At 47.0% G+C, this 20,987-nt stretch overlaps 18 protein-coding genes across 18 annotated transcripts; all 18 read left to right on the top strand.

The window, feature by feature from the left end:
* The first annotated feature begins 11 nt into the window (after positions 1 to 11).
* On the top strand, positions 12 to 422 carry LOC138359928 (neurofilament heavy polypeptide-like). Its single transcript, XM_069319796.1, has one exon. The coding sequence runs from the start codon at positions 12 to 14 to the stop codon at positions 420 to 422; it is 411 nt and encodes a 136-aa protein (XP_069175897.1).
* A 138-nt stretch (positions 423 to 560) lies between these two features.
* On the top strand, positions 561 to 2,185 carry LOC123749126 (sarcoplasmic reticulum histidine-rich calcium-binding protein-like). Its single transcript, XM_069319787.1, has 3 exons — positions 561 to 848; positions 1,025 to 1,316; positions 1,473 to 2,185. Exons 1-3 carry the CDS (start codon positions 561 to 563, stop codon positions 2,183 to 2,185), a joined length of 1,293 nt encoding a protein of 430 aa, XP_069175888.1.
* Positions 2,186 to 2,204: 19 nt separating this feature from the next.
* On the top strand, positions 2,205 to 3,217 carry LOC138359919 (sarcoplasmic reticulum histidine-rich calcium-binding protein-like). The gene is made up of 2 exons (XM_069319780.1): positions 2,205 to 2,366; positions 2,507 to 3,217. The coding sequence occupies exons 1-2, from the start codon at positions 2,205 to 2,207 to the stop codon at positions 3,215 to 3,217; spliced, it is 873 nt and encodes a 290-aa protein (XP_069175881.1).
* A 1,527-nt stretch (positions 3,218 to 4,744) lies between these two features.
* Positions 4,745 to 5,584, top strand: LOC138359917 (neurofilament heavy polypeptide-like). The gene has a single exon (XM_069319776.1). The coding sequence runs from the start codon at positions 4,745 to 4,747 to the stop codon at positions 5,582 to 5,584; it is 840 nt and encodes a 279-aa protein (XP_069175877.1).
* Positions 5,585 to 5,596: 12 nt separating this feature from the next.
* Positions 5,597 to 6,316, top strand: LOC138359913 (neurofilament heavy polypeptide-like). Its single transcript, XM_069319767.1, has one exon. It carries the CDS (start codon positions 5,597 to 5,599, stop codon positions 6,314 to 6,316), a length of 720 nt encoding a protein of 239 aa, XP_069175868.1.
* A 25-nt stretch (positions 6,317 to 6,341) lies between these two features.
* Positions 6,342 to 6,959, top strand: LOC138359911 (neurofilament heavy polypeptide-like). Its single transcript, XM_069319759.1, has one exon. The coding sequence runs from the start codon at positions 6,342 to 6,344 to the stop codon at positions 6,957 to 6,959; it is 618 nt and encodes a 205-aa protein (XP_069175860.1).
* A 174-nt stretch (positions 6,960 to 7,133) lies between these two features.
* Positions 7,134 to 8,512, top strand: LOC138359909 (high mobility group nucleosome-binding domain-containing protein 5-like). Its single transcript, XM_069319755.1, has 3 exons — positions 7,134 to 7,421; positions 7,595 to 7,889; positions 8,046 to 8,512. Exons 1-3 carry the CDS (start codon positions 7,134 to 7,136, stop codon positions 8,510 to 8,512), a joined length of 1,050 nt encoding a protein of 349 aa, XP_069175856.1.
* An 829-nt stretch (positions 8,513 to 9,341) lies between these two features.
* LOC138359908 (neurofilament heavy polypeptide-like) lies at positions 9,342 to 9,767 on the top strand. Its single transcript, XM_069319744.1, has one exon. The coding sequence runs from the start codon at positions 9,342 to 9,344 to the stop codon at positions 9,765 to 9,767; it is 426 nt and encodes a 141-aa protein (XP_069175845.1).
* Positions 9,768 to 10,121: 354 nt separating this feature from the next.
* Positions 10,122 to 11,141, top strand: LOC138359903 (uncharacterized). The gene has a single exon (XM_069319738.1). It carries the CDS (start codon positions 10,122 to 10,124, stop codon positions 11,139 to 11,141), a length of 1,020 nt encoding a protein of 339 aa, XP_069175839.1.
* A 264-nt stretch (positions 11,142 to 11,405) lies between these two features.
* On the top strand, positions 11,406 to 12,548 carry LOC138359901 (uncharacterized). Its single transcript, XM_069319732.1, has one exon. It carries the CDS (start codon positions 11,406 to 11,408, stop codon positions 12,546 to 12,548), a length of 1,143 nt encoding a protein of 380 aa, XP_069175833.1.
* A 30-nt stretch (positions 12,549 to 12,578) lies between these two features.
* LOC138359900 (streptococcal hemagglutinin-like) lies at positions 12,579 to 13,994 on the top strand. The gene has a single exon (XM_069319726.1). It carries the CDS (start codon positions 12,579 to 12,581, stop codon positions 13,992 to 13,994), a length of 1,416 nt encoding a protein of 471 aa, XP_069175827.1.
* A 30-nt stretch (positions 13,995 to 14,024) lies between these two features.
* LOC138359896 (neurofilament heavy polypeptide-like) lies at positions 14,025 to 14,339 on the top strand. The gene has a single exon (XM_069319723.1). The coding sequence runs from the start codon at positions 14,025 to 14,027 to the stop codon at positions 14,337 to 14,339; it is 315 nt and encodes a 104-aa protein (XP_069175824.1).
* Positions 14,340 to 14,348: 9 nt separating this feature from the next.
* LOC138359894 (neurofilament heavy polypeptide-like) lies at positions 14,349 to 15,004 on the top strand. Its single transcript, XM_069319718.1, has 2 exons — positions 14,349 to 14,625; positions 14,715 to 15,004. Exons 1-2 carry the CDS (start codon positions 14,349 to 14,351, stop codon positions 15,002 to 15,004), a joined length of 567 nt encoding a protein of 188 aa, XP_069175819.1.
* A 9-nt stretch (positions 15,005 to 15,013) lies between these two features.
* On the top strand, positions 15,014 to 16,902 carry LOC138359892 (streptococcal hemagglutinin-like). The gene is made up of 2 exons (XM_069319708.1): positions 15,014 to 15,290; positions 15,380 to 16,902. Exons 1-2 carry the CDS (start codon positions 15,014 to 15,016, stop codon positions 16,900 to 16,902), a joined length of 1,800 nt encoding a protein of 599 aa, XP_069175809.1.
* A 30-nt stretch (positions 16,903 to 16,932) lies between these two features.
* On the top strand, positions 16,933 to 17,247 carry LOC138359891 (neurofilament heavy polypeptide-like). The gene has a single exon (XM_069319695.1). The coding sequence runs from the start codon at positions 16,933 to 16,935 to the stop codon at positions 17,245 to 17,247; it is 315 nt and encodes a 104-aa protein (XP_069175796.1).
* A 9-nt stretch (positions 17,248 to 17,256) lies between these two features.
* LOC138359890 (neurofilament heavy polypeptide-like) lies at positions 17,257 to 17,930 on the top strand. The gene is made up of 2 exons (XM_069319688.1): positions 17,257 to 17,533; positions 17,623 to 17,930. The coding sequence occupies exons 1-2, from the start codon at positions 17,257 to 17,259 to the stop codon at positions 17,928 to 17,930; spliced, it is 585 nt and encodes a 194-aa protein (XP_069175789.1).
* A 9-nt stretch (positions 17,931 to 17,939) lies between these two features.
* LOC138359888 (neurofilament heavy polypeptide-like) lies at positions 17,940 to 19,264 on the top strand. The gene is made up of 2 exons (XM_069319681.1): positions 17,940 to 18,216; positions 18,306 to 19,264. The coding sequence occupies exons 1-2, from the start codon at positions 17,940 to 17,942 to the stop codon at positions 19,262 to 19,264; spliced, it is 1,236 nt and encodes a 411-aa protein (XP_069175782.1).
* Positions 19,265 to 19,270: 6 nt separating this feature from the next.
* LOC138359884 (neurofilament heavy polypeptide-like) lies at positions 19,271 to 20,985 on the top strand. Its single transcript, XM_069319677.1, has 2 exons — positions 19,271 to 20,368; positions 20,482 to 20,985. The coding sequence occupies exons 1-2, from the start codon at positions 19,271 to 19,273 to the stop codon at positions 20,983 to 20,985; spliced, it is 1,602 nt and encodes a 533-aa protein (XP_069175778.1).
* The last annotated feature ends 2 nt before the right edge of the window (positions 20,986 to 20,987 follow it).

Raw genomic sequence — 20,987 nt, 5'->3', positions numbered from 1 at the left:
GCACCGTGAGCATGAAGAGCACAGTGAGCATGAAGAGCATAGTGACCATTAAGAGCATAGTGATCATGAAGAGCATAGTGAGCATAAAGAGTACAGGAAGCATGAAGAGTACAGTGAGCATGAGGAGCAGAGTGAGCATGAAGAGCATAGTGACCATTAAGAGCATAGTGATCATGAAGAGCATAGTGAGCATGAAGAGTACAGGAAGCATGAAGAGTACAGTGAGCATGAGGAGCAGAGTGAGCATGAAGAGCATAGTGAGCATGAAGAGCACGGTGACATTGAAGAGCATGAAGATTCTAGTGACCATGAGGAGCATAGTGAGCATGGAGAGTACAGTGAGCATGAAGAGCACAGTGAGCGTGAAGAGAACAGTGCGCATGAAGAGTACAGTGAGCATGAAGAGCACAGTGAGCGTATAGAGCACCGTGAGCATGAAGAGCACAGTGAGCATGAAGAGCACAGTGAGCGTGAAGAGCACAGTGATTATGAAGAGCACAGTGATTATGAGGAGCACAGTGAGCATGAAGAGCACAGTGATCATAAAGAAAGCAGCGAACATGAAGAGCACAGTGAGCATGAAGAGCATAGTGAGCATGAAGAGTCTTGTGACCATGAAGAGCATAGTGACCATGAATTGCACAGTGAGCATGAAGAGCATAGTTAGCGTGAAGAGCACAGTAAGCATGAAGAGCACAGTGAGCGTGAGGAGCACAGTGAGCATGAGGAGCACAGCGAGCGTGAAGAGAAATGTGAGCATGAAGAGTACAGTGATAGTGACCATGAAGAGCACAGTGAGCATTAGGAGCATAGTGAACGTGAAGAGCACAGTGAGCATGAGGAGCACAGTGAGTATGAAGAGCATAGTGAGCATGAAGAGCACAGTTTGCATGAAGAGCACAGTTTGCATGAAGAGCACAGTGAGCATGAAGAGCACAGTGAGCGTGAGGAGCACAGTGAGCATGAAGAGCACAATGAGCATGAAGAGCACAGTGAGTATGAAGAGCATAGTGACCATTAAGAGCATAGTGATCATGAAGAGCATAGTGAGCATGAAGAGTACAGTAAGCATGAAGAGTACAGTGAGCATGAGGAGCAGAGTGAGCATGAAAAGCATAGTGAACTTGAAGAGCACGGTGACATTAAAGAGCATAGTGAGCATGAAGATTCTAGTGACCATGAAGAGCATAGTGAGCATGGAGAGTACAGTGAGCATGAAGAGCACAGTGAGCATGAAGAGAACAGTGCGCACGAAGAGTACAGTGAGCATGAAGAGCACAGTGAGCGTATAGAGCACCGTAAGCATGAAGAGCACAGTGAGCATGAAGAGCATAGTGACCATTAAGAGCATAGTGATCATGAAGGGCATAGTGAGCTTGAAGAGTACAGGAAGCATGACGAGTACAGTGAGCATGAGGAGCAGAGTGAGCATGAAGAGCATAGTGACCATTAAGAGCATAGTGATCATGAAGAGCATAGTGATCATGAAGAGTACAGGAAGCATGAAGAGTACAGTGAGCATGAGGAGCAGAGTGAGCATGAAGAGCATAGTGAGCATGAAGAGCACGGTGACATTGAAAAGCATAGTGAGCATGAAGATTCTAGTGACCATGAAGAGCATAGTGAGCATGGAGAGTACAGTGAGCATGAAGAGCACAGTGAGCGTGAAGAGAACAGTGAGCGTGAAGATCACAGTGATTATGAAGAGCACAGAGATTATGAGGAGCACAGTGAGCATGAAGAGCACAGTGATCATAAAGAAAACAGCGAACATGAAGAGCACTGTGATCATAAAGAAAGCAGCGAACATGAAGAGCACAGTGAGCATGAAGAGCATAGTGAGCATGAAGAGTCTTGTGACCATGAAGAGCATAGTGACCATGAAGTGCACAGTGAGCATGAAGAGCATAGTGAGCGTGAAGAGCACAGTGATTATGAAGAGCACAGAGATTATGAGGAGCACAGTGAGCATGAAGAGCACAGTGATCATAAAGAAAGCAGCGAACATGAAGAGCACAGTGATCATAAAGAAAGCAGCGAACATGAAGAGCACAGTGAGCATGAAGAGCATAGTGAGCATGAAGAGTCTTGTGACCATGAAGAGCATAGTGACCATGAAGTGCACAGTGAGCATGAAGAGCATAGTGACCATGAAGAGCACAGTAAGCATGAAGAGCATAGTTAGCGTGAAGAGCACAGTAAGCATGAAGAGCACAGTGAGCGTGAGGAGCACAGTGAGCATGAGGAGCACAGTGAGCGTGAAGAGAAATGTGAGCATGAAGAGTACAGTGATAGTGACCATGAAGAGCACAGTGAGCATTAGGAGCATAGTGAACGTGAAGAGCACAGTGAGCATGAGGAGCACAGTGAGTATGAAGAGCACAGTGAGCATGAAGAGCACAGTTTGCATGAAGAGCACAGTTTGCATGAAGGGCACAGTGATCATGAAGAGCACAGTGAGCGTGAGGAGCACAGTGAGCATGAAGAGCATTGTGACCATTAAGAGCATAGTGATCATGAAGAGCATAGTGAGCATGAAGAGTACAGTAAGCATGAAGAGTACAGTGAACATGAGGAGCAGAGTGAGCATGAAAAGCATAGTGAACATGAAGAGCACGGTGATATTGAAGAGCATAGTGAGCATGAAGATTCTAGTGACCATGAAGAGCATAGTGAGCATGGAGAGTACAGTGAACATGAAGAGCACAGTGAGCGTGAAGAGAACAGTGCGCATGAAGAGTACAGTGAGCATGAAGAGCACAGTGAGCGTATAGAGCACCGTGAGCATGAAGAGCACAGTGAGGATGAAGAGCACAGTAAGCGTGAAGAACACAGTAAGCATGAAGAGCACAGTGAGCATGAGGAGCTCAGAGAGCATGAGGAGCACAGTGAGCGTGAAGAGAACAGTGAGCATGAAGAGTACAGTGATCATGAAGAGCACAGTGAGCGTATAGAGCACCGTGAGCATGAAGAGCACAGTGAGCATGAAGAGCACAGAGAGCGTGAAGAGCACATTGATTATGAAGAGCACAGTGATTATGAGGAGCACAGTGAGCATGAAGAGCACAGTGGTCATAAAGAAAGAAACGAGCATGAAGAGCACAGTGAGCATGCAGAGCATAGTGAGCATGAAGAGTCTAGTGACCATGAAGAGAATAGTGACCATGAAGTGCACCGTGATCATAAAGAGCACAGTGAGCATGAAGAGCATAGTTAGCTTGAAGAGCACAGTAAGCATGAAGAGCAGAGTGAGCATGAGGAGCACAGTGAGCATGAGGAGCAAAGTGAGCGTGATGGGAACAGTGAGCATGAGGAGTATAGTGAGCATGAAGAGCACAGTGAGCGTATAGAGCACCGTGAGCATTAAGAGCACTGTGAGCATGAAGAGCACAGTGAGCATGAAGAACACTGATAGCATGAAGAGCACAGTGAACATGAAGAGCACCGTGAGCATGAAGAGTACAGTGAACATGAAGAACACAGTGAACATGAAGAGCAGAGTGAGCATGAAGAGCACAGCGATCATGAAGAGCACAGGGAGCATGAAGAGCATACAAAGCATGAAGAGTACATTGAGCATGAAGAGTACAGTGACCATGAAGAGCACAGTGAGCATGAAGACCTTAGTGATCATGAGGATCACAGTGAGCATGACGAGCATAGTGAGCGTGAAGAGCACAATGACAATGATGAGCATATTGAGCATAAAGAGCTGTTACGGACCCGGATCCAGCATCCGAGCACGGAGCAGTGACTACCGCGCCATCTGTGGGTCAGCTCCCGAAACCCCCACCAAATGGACGACGACACCTGGTGAGGACAAGGTGTACTGCCCACAAGGGCCAGTTTCCAGTCCGGTTCAGCTCACAACACCGCCGCTGCTGACCTCTGGTGAGGTGGTGCTCAGACTACAACGCCATCTATGGAGTGGATATGTCGGGCGTTTGTGTCTGAGCCTGTAAGTGAGGTGCTGTAGGGTGTCCCTGTTATTGATGACGTGTCTGTTTACAGAGTCGACCTGGGACTGCTGTGATGGAAGTTGAGTCAGTCTACCCAAGGCAGCCGTCCCCATACCTTGTGCTTTGCTGTAGCAGCTGTGAGTCGACTCCCGGATGAACACTGTGGTGTTACCCTGCCTGTGAAGAGGCAGTGAAGGATCGTCGTACCCGGGACCGACTGCTGGAGACGATTATCCATTGGGGTATTGAGGACAGGAGAGTGATTTGTGGTATCACACGAGGCTCCTGACTAGGGCGCTACCTTAGTATCGCTCGTGGAGTGGCCTGACTAGCGTTGCTGATCCGGAACCTGCCAGCAGACCTGCTGGACTTGTGGTTGACGGCCTCCATGGCGGTGCCCCCAGTGGAACTGTGTTTTGGCTGACCTGTGGACCGGGTAGACTCAGCTTCTCAAAGGATTCGTTGTGAGGCCACGAAAGCACCGAGGACTTGGCACCGAGAGTTTGGATCCAGAGTCTTCAGGAGAAGACAATTGTGTAAATAATTCCCTTGTGCAGTGTTAATACCCCTCCCCTGTGTAATCTTATATTATTTATCTGGTGATGGTAATAATTATAGTATTAAGTTCTTGCCTTTATTTCCCTTCCCCTTTTATTTTACTTGCGTCACGGATCTCATCCCTTGAAAGCCACTACTGGCTTGGGGCCGGATACAACGTCCTCTAATAACATCCGAGTACGAACCCAGTTGCGACCTGAGAGGGCCGTAACAAGAGCATAGTGACCATGAAGTGCACAGTACGCATGAAGAGCACGGTGAGCGTGAAGAGCACAGTGAGCATGAATAGCATAGTTAGCGTGCAGAGGACAGTGAGCATAAAGAGCATAGTGAGCGTGAAGATCACAGTGAGCATGAAGAACATAGTTAGCGTGAAGAGCACAGTGAGCATGAAGAGCACAGTGAGCATGAGGATCACAGTGAGCATGAGGAGCACAGTGAGCGTGAAGAGCACAGTAAGCATGAAAAGCACAGTGAGCGTGAGGAGCACAGTGAGCATGAGGAGCACAGTGAGCGTGAAGATAAATGTGAGCATGAAAAGTACAGTGATAGTGACCATGAAGAGCACAGTGAGCATTAGGAGCATAGTGAACGTGAAGAGCACAGTGAGCATAAGGAGCACAGTGAGTATGAAGAGCACAGTGAGCATGAAGAGCACAGTTTGCATGAAGAGCACAGTTTGCATGAAGGACACAGTGAGTATGAAGAGCACAGTGAGCGTGAGGAGCACAGTGAGCATGAAGAGCACAATGAGCATGAAGAGCACAGTGAACATGAAGAGCATAGTGACCATTAAGAGCATAGTGATCATGAAGAGCATAGTTAGCATGAAGAGTACAGTAAGCATGAAGAGTACAGTGAACATGGGGAGCAGAGTGAGCATGAAAAGCATAGTGAACATGAAGAGCACGGTGACATTGAAGAGCATAGTGACCATGAAGATTCTAGTGACCATGAAGAGCATAGTGAGCATGGAGAGTACAGTGAGCATGAAGAGCACAGTGAGCGTGAAGAGAACAGTGCGCATGAAGAGTACAGTGAGCATGAAGAGCACAGTGAGCGTATAGAGCACCGTGAGCATGAAGAGCACAGTGAGCATGAAGAGCACAGTGGATGTGAAGAGCACAGTGATTATGAAGAGCACAGTGATTATGAGGAGCACAGTGAGCATGAAGAGCACAGTGAACATAAAGAAAGCAGCGAGCATGAAGAGCACAGTGAGCATGAAGAGTCTTGTGACCATGAAGAGCATAGTGACCATGAAGTGCACAGTGAGCATGAGGAGCATAGTGACCATGAAGAGCACAGTGAGCATGAAGAGCATAGTTAGCGTGAAGAGCACAGTAAGCATGAAGAGCACAGTGAGCGTGAGGACCACAGTGAGCATGAGGAGCACAGTGAGCGTGAAGAGAAATGTGAGCATGAAGAGTACAGCAATAGTTACCATGAAGAGCACAGTGAGCATGAAGAGCATAGTTAGCGTAAAGAGCACAGTAAGCATGAAGAGCACAGTGAGCATGAGGAGCTCAGAGAGCATGAGGAGCACAGTGAGGTGTGAAGAGAACAGTGAGCATGAAGAGTACAGTGATCATGAAGAGCACAGTGAGCGTATAGAGCACCGTGAACATGAAGAGCACAGTGAGCATGAAGAGCACAGAGAGCGTGAAGAGCACATTGATTATGAAGAGCACAGTGATTATGAGGAGCACAGTGAGCATGAAGAGCACAGTGGTCAAAAAGAAAGAAGCGAGCATGAAGACCACAGTGAACATAAAGAGCATAGTGAGCATGATGAGTAAAGTGACTATAAAGAGCACAGTGAGCATGAAGAGCATAGTGAGCATGAGGAGCACAGTGAGCATGAAGAGAATAGTTAGCATGAAGAGCACGGTGACAATGAAGAGTAGAGTGAGCATGAAGAGCATGTTGACCATCAAGAGCATAATGACCATGAGGAGCACAGTGAGCATTAGGAGCATAGTGAACGTGAAGAGCATAGAGAGCATGAGGAGCACAGAGAGTATGAAGAGCACAGTGAGCATGAAGAGCACAGTTTGCAAGAAGGGCACAGTGAGCATGAAGAGCACAGTGAGCGTGAGGAGCACAGTGAGCATGAAGAGCACTATGAGCATGAAGAGCAGCGTGAGCATGAAGAGCATAGTGACCATTAAGAGCATAGTGATCATGAAGAGCATAGTGAGCATAAAGAGTACAGGAAGCATGAAGAGTACAGTGAGCATGAGGAGCAGAGTGAGCATGAAGAGCATAGTGAGCATGAAGAGCACGGTGACATTGAAGAGCATAGTGAGCATGAAGATTCTAGTGACCATGAAGAGCATAGTGAGCATGGAGAGTACAGTGAGCATGAAGAGCACAGTGAGAGTGAAGAGAACAGTGCGCATGAAGAGTACAGTGAGCATGAAGAGCACAGTGAGCGTATAGAGCACCGTGAGCATGAAGAGCACAGTGAGCATGAAGAGCACAGTGAGCGTGAAGAGCACAGTGATTATGAAGAGCACAGTGATTATGAGGAGCACAGTGAGCATGAAGAGCACAGTGATCATAAAGAAAGCAGCGAGCATGAAGAGCACAGTGAGCATATAGAGCATAGTGAGCATGAAGAGTCTTGTGACCATGAAGAGCATAGTGACCATAAAGTGCACAGTGAGCATGAAGAGCATAGTGACCATGAAGAGCACAGTGAGCATGAAGAGCATAGTTAGCGTGAAGAGCACAGTAAGCATGAAGAGCACAGTGAGCGTGAGGAGCACAGTGAGCATGAGGAGCACAGTGAGCGTGAAGAGAAATGTGAGCATGAAGAGTACAGTGATAGTGACCATGAAGAACACAGTGAGCATTAGGAGCATAGTGAACGTGAAGAGCACAGTGAGCATGAGGAGCACAGTGAGTATGAAGAGCACAGTGAGCATGAAGAGCACAGATTGCATGAAGAGCACAGTTTGCATGAAGGGCAGAGTGAGCATGAAGAGCACAGTGAGCGTGAGGAGCACAGTGAGCATGAAGAGCACAATGAGCATGAAGAGCACAGTGAGCATGAAGAGCATTGTGACCATTAGGAGCATAGTTATCATGAAGAGCAAAGTGAGCATGAAGAGTACAGTAAGCATGAAGAGTACAGTGAGCATGAGGAGCAGAGTGAGCATGAAGAGCATAGTGAACATGAAGAGCACGGTGACATTAAAGAGCATAGTGAGCATGAAGATTCTAGTGACCATGAAGAGCATAGTGAGCATGGAGAGTACAGTGAGCATGAAGAGCACAGTGAGCGTGAAGAGAACAGTGCGCATGAAGAGTACAGTGAGCATGAAGAGCACAGTGAGCGTATAGAGCACCGTGAGCATGAAGAGCACAGTGAGCATGAAGAGCATAGTGACCATTAAGAGCATAGTGATCATGAAGAGCATAGTGAGCATGAAGAGTACAGGAAGCATGAGGAGTACAGTGAGCATGAGGAGCAGAGTGAGCATGAAGAGCATAGTGACCATTAAGAGCATAGTGATCATGAAGAGCATAGTGATCATGAAGAGTACAGGAAGCATGAAGAGTACAGTGAGCATGAGGAGCAGATTGAGCATGAAGAGCATAGTGAGCATGAAGAGCACAGTGACATTGAAGAGCATAGTGAGCATGAAGATTCTAGTGACCATGAAGAGCATAGTGAGCATGGAGAGTACAGTGAGCATGAAGAGCACAGTGAGCGTGAAGAGAACAGTGCGCATGAAGAGTACAGTGAGCATGAAGAGCACAGTCAGCGTATAGAGCACCGTGAGCATAAAGAGCACAGTGAGCATGAAGAGCACAGTGAGCGTGAGGAGCACAGTGATTATGAAGAGCACAGAGATTATGAGGAGCACAGTGAGCATGAAGAGCACAGTGATCATAAAGAAAGCAGCGAACATGAAGAGCACAGTGATCATAAAGAAAGCCGCGAACATGAAGAGCACAGTGAGCATGAAGAGCATAGTGAGCATTAAGAGTCTTGTGACCATGAAGAGCATAGTGACCATGAAGTGCACAGTGAGCATGAAGAGCATAGTGACCATGAAGAGCACAGTAAGCATGAAGAGCATAGTTAGCGTGAAGAGCACAGTAAGCATGAAGAGCACAGTGAGCGTTAGGAGCACAGTGAGCATGAGGAGCACAGTGAGCGTGAAGAGAAAAGTGAGCATGAAGAGTACAGTGATAGTGACCATGAAGAGCACAGTGAGCATTAGGAGTATAGTGAACGTGAAGAGCACAGTGAGCATGAGGAGCACAGTGAGTATGAAGAGCACAGTGAGCATGAAGAGCACAGTTTGCATGAAGAGCACAGTTTGCATGAAGGGCACAGCGAGCATGAAGAGCACAGTGAGCGTGAGGAGCACAGTGAGCATGAAAAGCACAATGAGCATGAAGAGCACAGTGAGCATGAAGAGTATTGTGACCATTAAGAGCATAGTGATCATGAAGAGCATAGTGAGCATGAAGAGTACAGTAAGCATGAAGAGTACAGTGAACATGAGGAGCAGAGTGAGCATGAAAAGCATAGTGAACATGAAGAGCACGGTGACATTGAAGAGCATAATGAGCATGAAGATTCTAGTGACCATGAAGAGCATAGTGAGCATGGAGAGTACAGTGAACATGAAGAGCATAGTAAGCGTGAAGAGCACAGTAAGCATGAAGAGCACAGTGAGCATGAGGAGTACAGTGATCATGAAGAGCACAGTGAGCGTATAGAGCACCGTGAGCATGAAGAGCACAGTGAGCATGAAGAGCACAGAGAGCGTGAATAGCACATTGATTATGAAGAGCACAGTGATTATGAGGAGCACAGTGAGCATGAAGAGCACAGTGGTCATAAAGAAAGAAGCGAGCATGAAGAGCACAGTGAGCATGCAGAGCATAGTGAGCATGAAGAGTCTAGTGACCATGAAGAGCACAGTGAGCATGAAGAGCATAGTTAGCGTGAAGAGCACAGTAAGCATGAAGAGCACAGTGAGCGTGAGGAGCACAGTGAGCATGATTAGCACAGTGAGCGTGAAGAGAAATGTGAGCATGAAGAGTACAGTGATAGTTACCATGAAGAGCACAGTGAGCATGAAGAGCATAGTTAGCGTAAAGAGCACAGTAAGCATGAAGAGCACAGTGAGCATGAGGAGCTCAGAGAGCATGAGGAGCACAGTGAGCGTGAAGAGAACAGTGAGCATGAAGAGTACAGTGATCATGAAGAGCACAGTGAGCGTATAGAGCACCGTGAGCATGACGAGCACAGTGAGCATGAAGAGCACAGAGAGCGTGAATAGCATATTGATTATGAAGAGCACAGTGATTATGAGGAGCACAGTGAGCATGAAGAGCACAGTGGTCATAAAGAAAGAAGCGAGCATGAAGAGCACAGTGAGCATGAAGAGTACAGTGAGCATGAAGAGCACAGAGAGCATGAAGAGCACAGTGAGCGTGAAGAGTACAGAAAGCATGAAGAGTACAGTGAGCATGAAGAGTACAGTGAGCATGAAGAACACAGTGAGCATGAAGAGCACAGTAAGCATGAAGAGCTCAGTCAGCATGAAGAGCATAGTCAGCATGAAGAGCACAGTCAGCATGAAGAGCACAGTGAGCATGAAGATCATAGTGAGCATGAAGAGTACAGTGAGCATGAAGAGCACAGTGAGCATGATGAAGACAATGAGCATGAAGAGTACAGTGAGCATGAAGACCACAGTGAACATAAAGAGCATAGTGAACATAAGGAGTAAAGTGACTATGAAGAGCACATTAAGCATGAAGAGCATAGTGAGCATGAGGAGCACAGTGAGCATGAAGAGCATAGTTAGCATGAAGAGCACGGTGACAACGAAGAGCAGAGTGAGCATGAAGAGCATGTTGACCATGAGGAGCATAATTACCATGAGGAGCACAGTGAGCATTAGGAGCATAGTGAACGTGAAGAGCACAGTGAGCATGAGGAGCACAGTGAGTACGAAGAGCACAGTAAACTTGAAGAGCACGGTGAGCATGAAGAGCTCAGTCAGCATGAAGAGCATAGTCAGCATGAAGAGCACAATCAGCATGAGGAGCACAGTGAGCATGAAAAGCACAGTGAGCATGAATAGCAAAATGAGCATGGAGAGCATAGTGAGCATGAAGATTCTAGTGACCATGAAGAGCATAGTGACCATGAAGTGCACAGTTAGCATGAAGAGCATAGTGAGCGTGAAGGGCACAGTGAGCATGAGGAGCACAGTGACCATGAAGAGCACAGTGAGCATGAAGAGCATAGTTAACGTGAAGAGCACAGTAAGCATGAAGAGCACAGCGAGCGTGAGGAGCACAGTGAGCATGAGGAGCACAGTGAGCGTGAAGAGAACAGTGAGCATGAAGAGTACAGTGATAGTGACCATGAAGAGCACAGTGAGCATGAAGAGCATAGTTAGCGTGAAGAGCACAGTAAGCATGAAAAGCACAGTGAGCATGAGGGGCTCAGTGAGCATGAGGAGCACAGTGAGCGTGAAGAGAGCAGTGAGCATGAAGAGTACAGTGAGCATGAAGAGTACAGTGAGCGTGAAGAGAACAGTGCGCATGAAGAGTACAGTGAGCATGAAGAGCACAGTGAGCGTATAGAGCACTGTGAGTATGAAGAGCACAGTGAGCATGAAGAGCACAGTGAGCGTGAAGAGCACAGTGATTATGAAGAGCACATTGATTATGAGGAGCACAGTGAGCATGAAGAGCACAGTGATCATAAAGAAAGCAGCGAGCATGAGGAGTACAGTGAGCATTATGAGTACAGCGAGCATGAAGAGTACAGTGAGCATGAAGAGCACAGTGAACATAAAGAGCATAGTGAGCATGAAGAGTACAGACAGCATGAAGAGCACAGTGAGCATGAAGACTATAGTGAGCATGAGGAGCACAGTGAGCATGAAGAGCATAGTGAGCATGAAGAGCACGGTGACAATGAAGAGCATAGTGAGCATAAAAAGCATAGTGATCATGAAGAGCATAGTGACAATGAAGTGCACAGTGAGCATGAAGAGCACAGTGAGCATGATGAAGACAATGAGCATGAAGAGTACAGTGAGCATGAAGACCACAGTGAACATAAAGAGCATAGTGAGCATAAGGAGTAAAGTGACTATGAAGAGCACATTGAGCATGAAGAGCATAGTGAGCATGAAGAGCATAGTGAGCATGAGGAGCACAGTGAGCATGAAGAGCATAGTTAGCATGAAGAGGGTGACAATGAAGAGCAGAGTGAGCATGAAGAGCATGTTGACTATGAGGAGCATAATTACCATGAGGAGCACAGTGAGCATTAGGAGCATAGTGAACGTGAAGAGCACAGTGAGCATGAGGAGCACAGTGAGTACGAAGAGCACAGTGAACTTGAAGAGCACGGTGAGCATGAAGGTCGCAGTGAGCATGAAAAGCCCAGTGAGCCTGAAGAGCACAGTGAGCATGAAGAGCACAGTGAGCATGAGGAGCACAGTGAGCATGAAAAGCACAGTGAGCATGAATAGCAAAATGAGCATGGAGAGCATAGTGAGCATGAAGATTCTAGTGACCATGAAGAGCATAGTGACCATGAAGTGCACAGTTAGCATGAAGAGCATAGTGAGCGTGAAGGGCACAGTGAGCATGAGGAGCATAGTGACCATGAAGAGCACAGTGAGCATGAAGAGCATAGTTAACGTGAAGAGCACAGTAAGCATGAAGAGCACAGTGAGCGTGAGGAGCACAGTGAGCATGAGGAGCACAGTGAGCGTGAAGAGAACAGTGAGCATGAAGAGTACAGTGATAGTGACCATGAAGAGCACAGTGAGCATGAAGAGCATAGTTAGCGTGAAGAGCACAGTAAGCATGAAAAGCACAGTGAGCATGAGGGGCTCAGTGAGCATGAGGAGCACAGTGAGCGTGAAGAGAGCAGTGAGCATGAAGAGTACAGTGAGCATGAAGAGCGCAGTGAGCGTGAAGAGAACAGTGCGCATGAAGAGTACAGTGAGCATGAAGAGCACAGTGAGTGTATAGAGCACTGTGAGTATGAAGAGCACAGTGAGCATGAAGAGCACAGTGAGCGTGAAGAGCACAGTGATTATGAAGAGCACATTGATTATGAGGAGCACAGTGAGCATGAAGAGCACAGTGATCATAAAGAAAGCAGCGAGCATGAGGAGTACAGTGAGCATTATGAGTACAGCGAGCATGAAGAGTACAGTGAGCATGAAGAGCACAGTGAACATAAAGAGCATAGTGAGCATGAAGAGTACAGACAGCATGAAGAGCACAGTGAACATGAAGACTATAGTGAGCATGAGGAGCACAGTGAGCATGAAGAGCATAGTGAGCACGAAGAGCACGGTGACAATGAAGAGCATAGTGAGCATAAAAAGCATAGTGATCATGAAGAGCATAGTGACCATGAAGTGCACAGTGAGCATGAAGAGCACAGTGACCATGAAGAGCACAGTAAGCATGAAGAGCATAGTTAGCGTGAAGAGCACAGTAAGCATGAAGAGCACAGTGAGCGTGAAGAGCACAGTAAGCATGAAGAGCAGAGTGAGCGTGAAGAGCACAGTGAGCATGAAGAGCATAGTTAGCGTGAAGAGCACAGTGATTATGAAGAACACATTGATTAAGAGGAGCACAGTGAGCATGAAGAGCACAGTGATCATAAAGAAAGAAGCGAGTATGAAGAGCACAGTGAGCATGAGGAGCATAGTGAGCATGAAGAGTCTTGTGTCCATGAAGAGCATAGTGACCATGAAGTGCACAGTGAGCATGAAGAGCATAGTGAGCGTGAAGAGCACAGTGAGCATGAGGAGCATATTGACCATGAAGAGCACAGTGAGCATGAAGAGCATGGTTAGCGTGAAGAGCACATTAAGCATGAAGAGCACAGTGAGCGTGAGGAGCATAGTGAGCATGAGGAGCACAGTGAGCGTGAAGAGAAATGTGAGCATGAAGAGTACAGTGATAGTGACCATGAAGAGCACAGTGAGCATGAAGAGCATAGTTAGCGTAAAGAGCACAGTAAGCATGAAGAGCACAGTGAGCATGAGGAGCTCAGTGAGCATGAGGAGCACAGTGAGCGTGAAGAGAACAGGGAGCATGAAGAGTACAATAAGCATGAAGAGCACAATGAGCGTGAAGAGAACAGTAAGCATGAAGAGTACAGTGATCATGAAGAGCACAGTGAGCGTAAAGAGCACCGTGAGCATGAAGAGCACAGTGAGGATGAAGAGCACAGAGAGCGTGAAGAGCACAGAGAGCGTGAAGAGCACAGTGATAATGAAGAGCACAGTGATTATGAGGAGCACAGTGAGCATGAAGAGCATAGTTAGCTTGAAGAGCACAGTAAGCATGAAGAGCAGAGTGAGCATGAGGAGCACAGTGAGCATGAGGAGCAAAGTGAGCGTGAAGGGAACAGTGAGCATGAGAAGTACAGTGAACATGAAGAGCACAGTGAGCGTATAGATCACCGTGAGCATTAAGAGCACAGTGAGCATGAAGAGCATAGTGAGCATGAAGAGCACCGTGAGCATTAAGAGTACAGTGAACATGAAGAACAAAGTGAACATGAAGAGCAGAGTGAGCATGAAGAGCACAGTGATCATGAAGAGCACAGTGAGCATGAAGAGCATAGTAAGCATGAAGAGTACATTGAGCATGAACAGTACAGTGACCATGAAGAGCACAGTGAGCATGAAGACCTTAGTCATCATGAGGAGCACAGTGAGCATGACGAGCATAGTGAGCGTGAAGAGCACGGTGACAATGAAGAGCATAGTGAGCATAAAGAGCATAGTGACCATGAAGTGAACAGTGAGCATGAAGAGCACAGTGAGCGTGAAGAGCACAGTGAGCATGAATAGCATAATTAGCATGAAGAGGACAGTGAGCATAAAGAGCATTGTGAGCGTGAAGAGCACAGTGAGCATGAAGAGCATAGTTAGCGTGAAGAGCACAGTGAGCATGAAAAGCACAGTGAGCATGAGGATCACAGTGAGCATGAGGAACAAAGTGAGCGTGAAGAGCACAGTTAACATGAAGAGTACAGAGAGCATGAAGAGTACAGTGAGCATGAAGAGCACAGTGAGCATGAAGAGTACAGTGAGCATGAAGAGCACAGTGAGCATGAAGAGCACAGTGAGCATGAAGAGCACAGTGAGCGTGAATAGTACAGTGAGCATGAAGAGTACAGTGAGCATGAAGAACACAGTGAGGAAGAAGAGCACAGTGAGCATGAAGAGCTCAGTCAGCATGAAGAGCATAGTCAGCATGAAGAGCAACTCAGCATGAAGAGCACAGTGAGCATGAAGAGCATAGTGAGCATGAAGAGTACAGTGAGCATGAAGAGCACAGTGAGCATGATGAACACAGTGAGCATGAAGAGTACAGTGAGCATGAAGAGCATAGTTGGCGTGAAGAGCACGGTGACAATGAAGAGCATAGTGAGCATAAAGAGCATTGTGACCATGAAGTGAACAGTGAGCATGAAGAGCACAGTGAGCGTGAAGAGCACAGTGAGCATGAATAGCATAATTAGCATGAAGAGGACAGTGAGCATAAAGAGCATTGTGAGCGTGAAGAGCACAGTGAGCATGAAGAGCATAGTTAGCGTGAAGAGCACAGTGAGCATGAAGAGCACAGTGAGCATGAGGATCACAGTGAGCATGAGGAACAAAGTGAGCGTGAAGAGCACAGTTAACATGAAGAGTACAGAGAGCATGAAGAGTACAGTGAGCATGAAGAGCACAGTGAGCATGAAGAGTACAGTGAGCATGAAGAGCACAGTGAGCATGAAGAGCACAGTGAGCATGAAGAGCACAGTGAGCGTGAATAGTACAGTGAGCATGAAGAGTACAGTGAGCATGAAGAACACAGTGAGGAAGAAGAGCACAGTGAGCATGAAGAGCTCAGTCAGCATGAAGAGCATAGTCAGCATGAAGAGCAACTCAGCATGAAGAGCACAGTGAGCATGAAGAGCATAGTGAGCATGAAGAGTACAGTGAGCATGAAGAGCACAGTGAGCATGATGAACACAGTGAGCATGAAGAGTACAGTGAGCATGAAGAGCATAGTTGGCGTGAAGAGCACAGTAAGCATGAAGAGCAGAGTGAGCGTGAAGAGCACAGTGAGCATGAAGAGCATAGTTAGCGTGAAGAGCACAGTGATTATGAAGAACACATTGATTATGAGGAGCACAGTGAGCATGAAGAGTACAGTGATCATAAAGAAAGAAGCGAGCATGAAGAGCACAGTGAGCATGAGGAGCATAGTGAGCACGAAGAGTCTTGTGCCCATGAAGAGCATAGTGACCATGAAGTGCACAGTGAGCATAAAGAGCATAGTGAGCGTGAAGAGCACAGTGAGCATGAGGAGCATATTGACCATGAAGAGCACAGTGAGCATGAAGAGCATAGTTAGCGTGAAGAGCACATTAAGCATGAAGAGCACATTGAGCGTGAGGAGCATAGTGAGCATGAGGAGCACAGTGAGCGTGAAGAGAAATGTGAGCATGAAGAATACAGTGATAGTGACCATGAAGAGCACAGTGAGCATGAAGAGCATAGTGATCATAAAGAAAGAAGCGAGTATGAAGAGCACAGTGAGCATGAGGAGCATAGTGAGCATGAAGAGTCTTGTGTCCATGAAGAGCATAGTGACCATGAAGTGCACAGTGAGCATGAAATGCATAGTGAGCGTGAAGAGCACAGTGAGCATGAGGAGCATATTGACCATGAAGAGCACAGTGAGCATGAAGAGCATGGTTAGCGTGAAGAGCACATTAAGCATGAAGAGCACAGTGAGCGTGAGGAGCATAGTGAGCATGAGGAGCACAGTGAGCGTGAAGAGAAATGTGAGCATGAAGAGTACAGTGATAGTGACCATGAAGAGCACAGTGAGCATGAAGAGCATAGTTAGCGTAAAGAGCACAGTAAGCATGAAGAGCACAGTGAGCATGAGGAGCTCAGTGAGCATGAGGAGCACAGTGAGCGTGAAGAGAACAGGGAGCATGAAGAGTACAATAAGCATGAAGAGCACAATGAGCGTGAAGAGAACAGTAAGCATGAAGAGTACAGTGATCATGAAGAGCACAGTGAGCGTAAAGAGCACCGTGAGCATGAAGAGCACAGTGAGGATGAAGAGCACAGAGAGCGTGAAGAGCACAGAGAGCGTGAAGAGCACAGTGATAATGAAGAGCACAGTGATTATGAGGAGCACAGTGAGCATGAAGAGCATAGTTAGCTTGAAGAGCACAGTAAGCATGAAGAGCAGAGTGAGCATGAGGAGCACAGTGAGCATGAGGAGCAAAGTGAGCGTGAAGGGAACAGTGAGCATGAGAAGTACAGTGAACATGAAGAGCACAGTGAGCGTATAGAGCACCGTGAGCATTAAGAGCACAGTGAGCATGAAGAGCATAGTGAGCATGAAGAGCACCGTGAGCATTAAGAGTACAGTGAACATGAAGAACAAAGTGAACATGAAGAGCAGAGTGAGCATGAAGAGCACAGTGATCATGAAGAGCACAGTGAGCATGAAGAGCATAGTAAGCATGAAGAGTACATTGAGCATGAACAGTACAGTGACCATGAAGAGCACAGTGAGCATGAAGACCTTAGTCATCATGAGGAGCACAGTGAGCATGACGAGCATAGTGAGCGTGAAGAGCACGGTGACAATGAAGAGCATAGTGAGCATAAAGAGCATAGTGACCATGAAGTGAACAGTGAGCATGAAGAGCACAGTGAGCGTGAAGAGCACAGTGAGCATGAATAGCATAATTAGCATGAAGAGGACAGTGAGCATAAAGAGCATTGTGAGCGTGAAGAGCACAGTGAGCATGAAGAGCATAGTTAGCGTGAAGAGCACAGTGAGCATGAAAAGCACAGTGAGCATGAGGATCACAGTGAGCATGAGGAACAAAGTGAGCGTGAAGAGCACAGTTAACATGAAGAGTACAGAGAGCATGAAGAGTACAGTGAGCATGAAGAGCACAGTGAGCATGAAGAGTACAGTGAGCATGAAGAGCACAGTGAGCATGAAGAGCACAGTGAGCATGAAGAGCACAGTGAGCGTGAATAGTACAGTGAGCATGAAGAGTACAGTGAGCATGAAGAACACAGTGAGGAAGAAGAGCACAGTGAGCATGAAGAGCTCAGTCAGCATGAAGAGCATAGTCAGCATGAAGAGCAACTCAGCATGAAGAGCACAGTGAGCATGAAGAGCATAGTGAGCATGAAGAGTACAGTGAGCATGAAGAGCACAGTGAGCATGATGAACACAGTGAGCATGAAGAGTACAGTGAGCATGAAGAGTACAGTGAGCATGAAGAGCATAGTTGGCGTGAAGAGCACGGTGACAATGAAGAGCATAGTGAGCATAAAGAGCATTGTGACCATGAAGTGAACAGTGAGCATGAAGAGCACAGTGAGCGTGAAGAGCACAGTGAGCATGAATAGCATAATTAGCATGAAGAGGACAGTGAGCATAAAGAGCATTGTGAGCGTGAAGAGCACAGTGAGCATGAAGAGCATAGTTAGCGTGAAGAGCACAGTGAGCATGAAGAGCACAGTGAGCATGAGGATCACAGTGAGCATGAGGAACAAAGTGAGCGTGAAGAGCACAGTTAACATGAAGAGTACAGAGAGCATGAAGAGTACAGTGAGCATGAAGAGCACAGTGAGCATGAAGAGTACAGTGAGCATGAAGAGCACAGTGAGCATGAAGAGCACAGTGAGCATGAAGAGCACAGTGAGCGTGAATAGTACAGTGAGCATGAAGAGTACAGTGAGCATGAAGAACACAGTGAGGAAGAAGAGCACAGTGAGCATGAAGAGCTCAGTCAGCATGAAGAGCATAGTCAGCATGAAGAGCAACTCAGCATGAAGAGCACAGTGAGCATGAAGAGCATAGTGAGCATGAAGAGTACAGTGAGCATGAAGAGCACAGTGAGCATGATGAACACAGTGAGCATGAAGAGTACAGTGAGCATGAAGAGCATAGTTGGCGTGAAGAGCACAGTAAGCATGAAGAGCAGAGTGAGCGTGAAGAGCACAGTGAGCATGAAGAGCATAGTTAGCGTGAAGAGCACAGTGATTATGAAGAACACATTGATTATGAGGAGCACAGTGAGCATGAAGAGTACAGTGATCATAAAGAAAGAAGCGAGCATGAAGAGCACAGTGAGCATGAGGAGCATAGTGAGCACGAAGAGTCTTGTGCCCATGAAGAGCATAGTGACCATGAAGTGCACAGTGAGCATAAAGAGCATAGTGAGCGTGAAGAGCACAGTGAGCATGAGGAGCATATTGACCATGAAGAGCACAGTGAGCATGAAGAGCATAGTTAGCGTGAAGAGCACATTAAGCATGAAGAGCACATTGAGCGTGAGGAGCATAGTGAGCATGAGGAGCACAGTGAGCGTGAAGAGAAATGTGAGCATGAAGAATACAGTGATAGTGACCATGAAGAGCACAGTGAGCATGAAGAGCATAGTTAGCGTAAAGAGCACAGTAAGCATGAAGAGCACAGTGAGCATGAGGAGCTCAGTGAGCATGAGGAGCACAGTGAGCGTAAAGAGCACAGTAAGCATGACGAGCACAGTGAGCATGAGGAGCACAGTGAGCGTGAAGAGATCAGGGAGCATGAAGAGTACAATGAGCAAGAAGAGCACAGTGAGCGTGAAGAGAACAGTGAGCATGAAGAGTACAGTGATCCTGAAGAGCACAGTGAGCGTATAGAGCACCATGAGCATGAAGAGCACAGTGAGCATGAAGAGCACAGTGAGCGTGAAGAGCACACTGATAATGAAGAGCACAGTGATTATGAAGAGCACAGTGAGCATGAAGAGCACAGTGATCATTAAGAAAGTAGCGAGCATGAAGAGCACAGTGAGCATGAAGAGCATAGTGAGCATGAAGAGTCTAGTGACCATGAAGAGCATAGTGACCATGAAGTGGTCAGTGATCATGAAGAGCATAGTGAGCGTGAAAAGCACAGTGAGCATGAGGAGCATAGTGAGCATGAAGAGCACAGTGAGCATGAAGAGCATAGTTAGCTTGAAGAGCACAGTAAGCATAAAGAGCAGAGTGAGCATGAGGAGCAGAGTGAGCATGAAGAGCACAGTGAACATGAAGAGCAGAGTGAGCATGAAGAGCACAGTGATCATGAAGAGCACAGTGAGCATGAAGAGCATAGTAAGCATGAAGAGTACATTGAGCTTGAAGAGTACAGTGACCATGAAGATCACAGTGAGCATGAAGACCTTAGTGATCATGAGGAGCACAGTGAGCATGACGAGCATAGTGAGCGTGAAGAGCACAATGACAATGATGAGCATAGTGAGCATTAAGAGCATAGTGACCATGAAGTGCACAGTGAGCATGAAGAGCACAGTGAGCGTGAAGAGCACAGTGATCATGAATAGCATAGTTAGCGTGAAGAGGACAGTGAGCATAAAGAGCATAGTGAGCGTGAAGAGCACAGTGAGCATGAAGAGCATAGTTAGCGTGAAGAGCACAGTGAGCATGAAGAGCACAGTGAGCATGAGGATCACAGTGAGCATGAGGAGCACAGTGAGCGTGAAGAGCACAGTTAACATGAAAAGTACAGTGAGCATGAAGAGTACAGTGAGCATGAAGAAAACAGTGAGCATGAAGAGCACAGTGAGCATGAAGAGCTCAGTCAGCATGAAGAGCCCAGTGAGCATGAAGAGCACAGTGAGCATGAGGATCACAGTGAGCATGAGGAGCACAGTGAGCGTGAAGAGCACAGTTAACATGAAAAGTACAGTGAGCATGAAGAGTACAGTGAGCATGAAGAAAACAGTGAGCATGAAGAGCACAGTGAGCATGAAGAGCTCAGTCAGCATGAAGAGCACAGTGAGCATGAAGAGTACAGTGACCATGAAGAGCACAGTGAGCATGAAGAGCATAGTTAGCGTAAAGAGCACAGTAAGCATGAAGAGCACAGTGAGCATGAGGAGCTCAGTGAGCATGAGGAGCACAGTGAGCGTAAAGAGCACAGTAAGCATGAAGAGCACAGTGAGCATGAGGAGCACAGTGAGCGTGAAGAGATCAGGGAGCATGAAGAGTACAATGAGCATGAAGAGCACAGTGAGCGTGAAGAGAACAGTGAGCATGAAGAGTACAGTGATCCTGAAGAGCACAGTGAGCGTATAGAGCTCCATGAGCATGAAGAGCACAGTGAGCATGAAGAGCACAGAGAGCGTGAAGAGCACACTGATAATGAAGAGCACACTGATAATGAAGAGCACAGTGATTATGAAGAGCACAGTGAGCATGAAGAGCATAGTGAGCATGAAGAGTCTAGTGACCATGAAGAGCATAGTGACCATGAAGTGGTCAGTGATCATGAAGAGCATAGTGAGCGTGAAAAGCACAGTGAGCATGAGGAGCATAGTGAGCATGAAGAGCACAGTGAGCATGAAGAGCATAGTTAGCT

The sequence above is a fragment of the Procambarus clarkii genome, chromosome 8 (assembly GCF_040958095.1).
Source record: "Procambarus clarkii isolate CNS0578487 chromosome 8, FALCON_Pclarkii_2.0, whole genome shotgun sequence".
Classification (NCBI taxonomy): Eukaryota; Metazoa; Arthropoda; class Malacostraca; order Decapoda; family Cambaridae; genus Procambarus; species Procambarus clarkii.
This window is presented reverse-complemented; position numbering and strand designations above follow the sequence as displayed.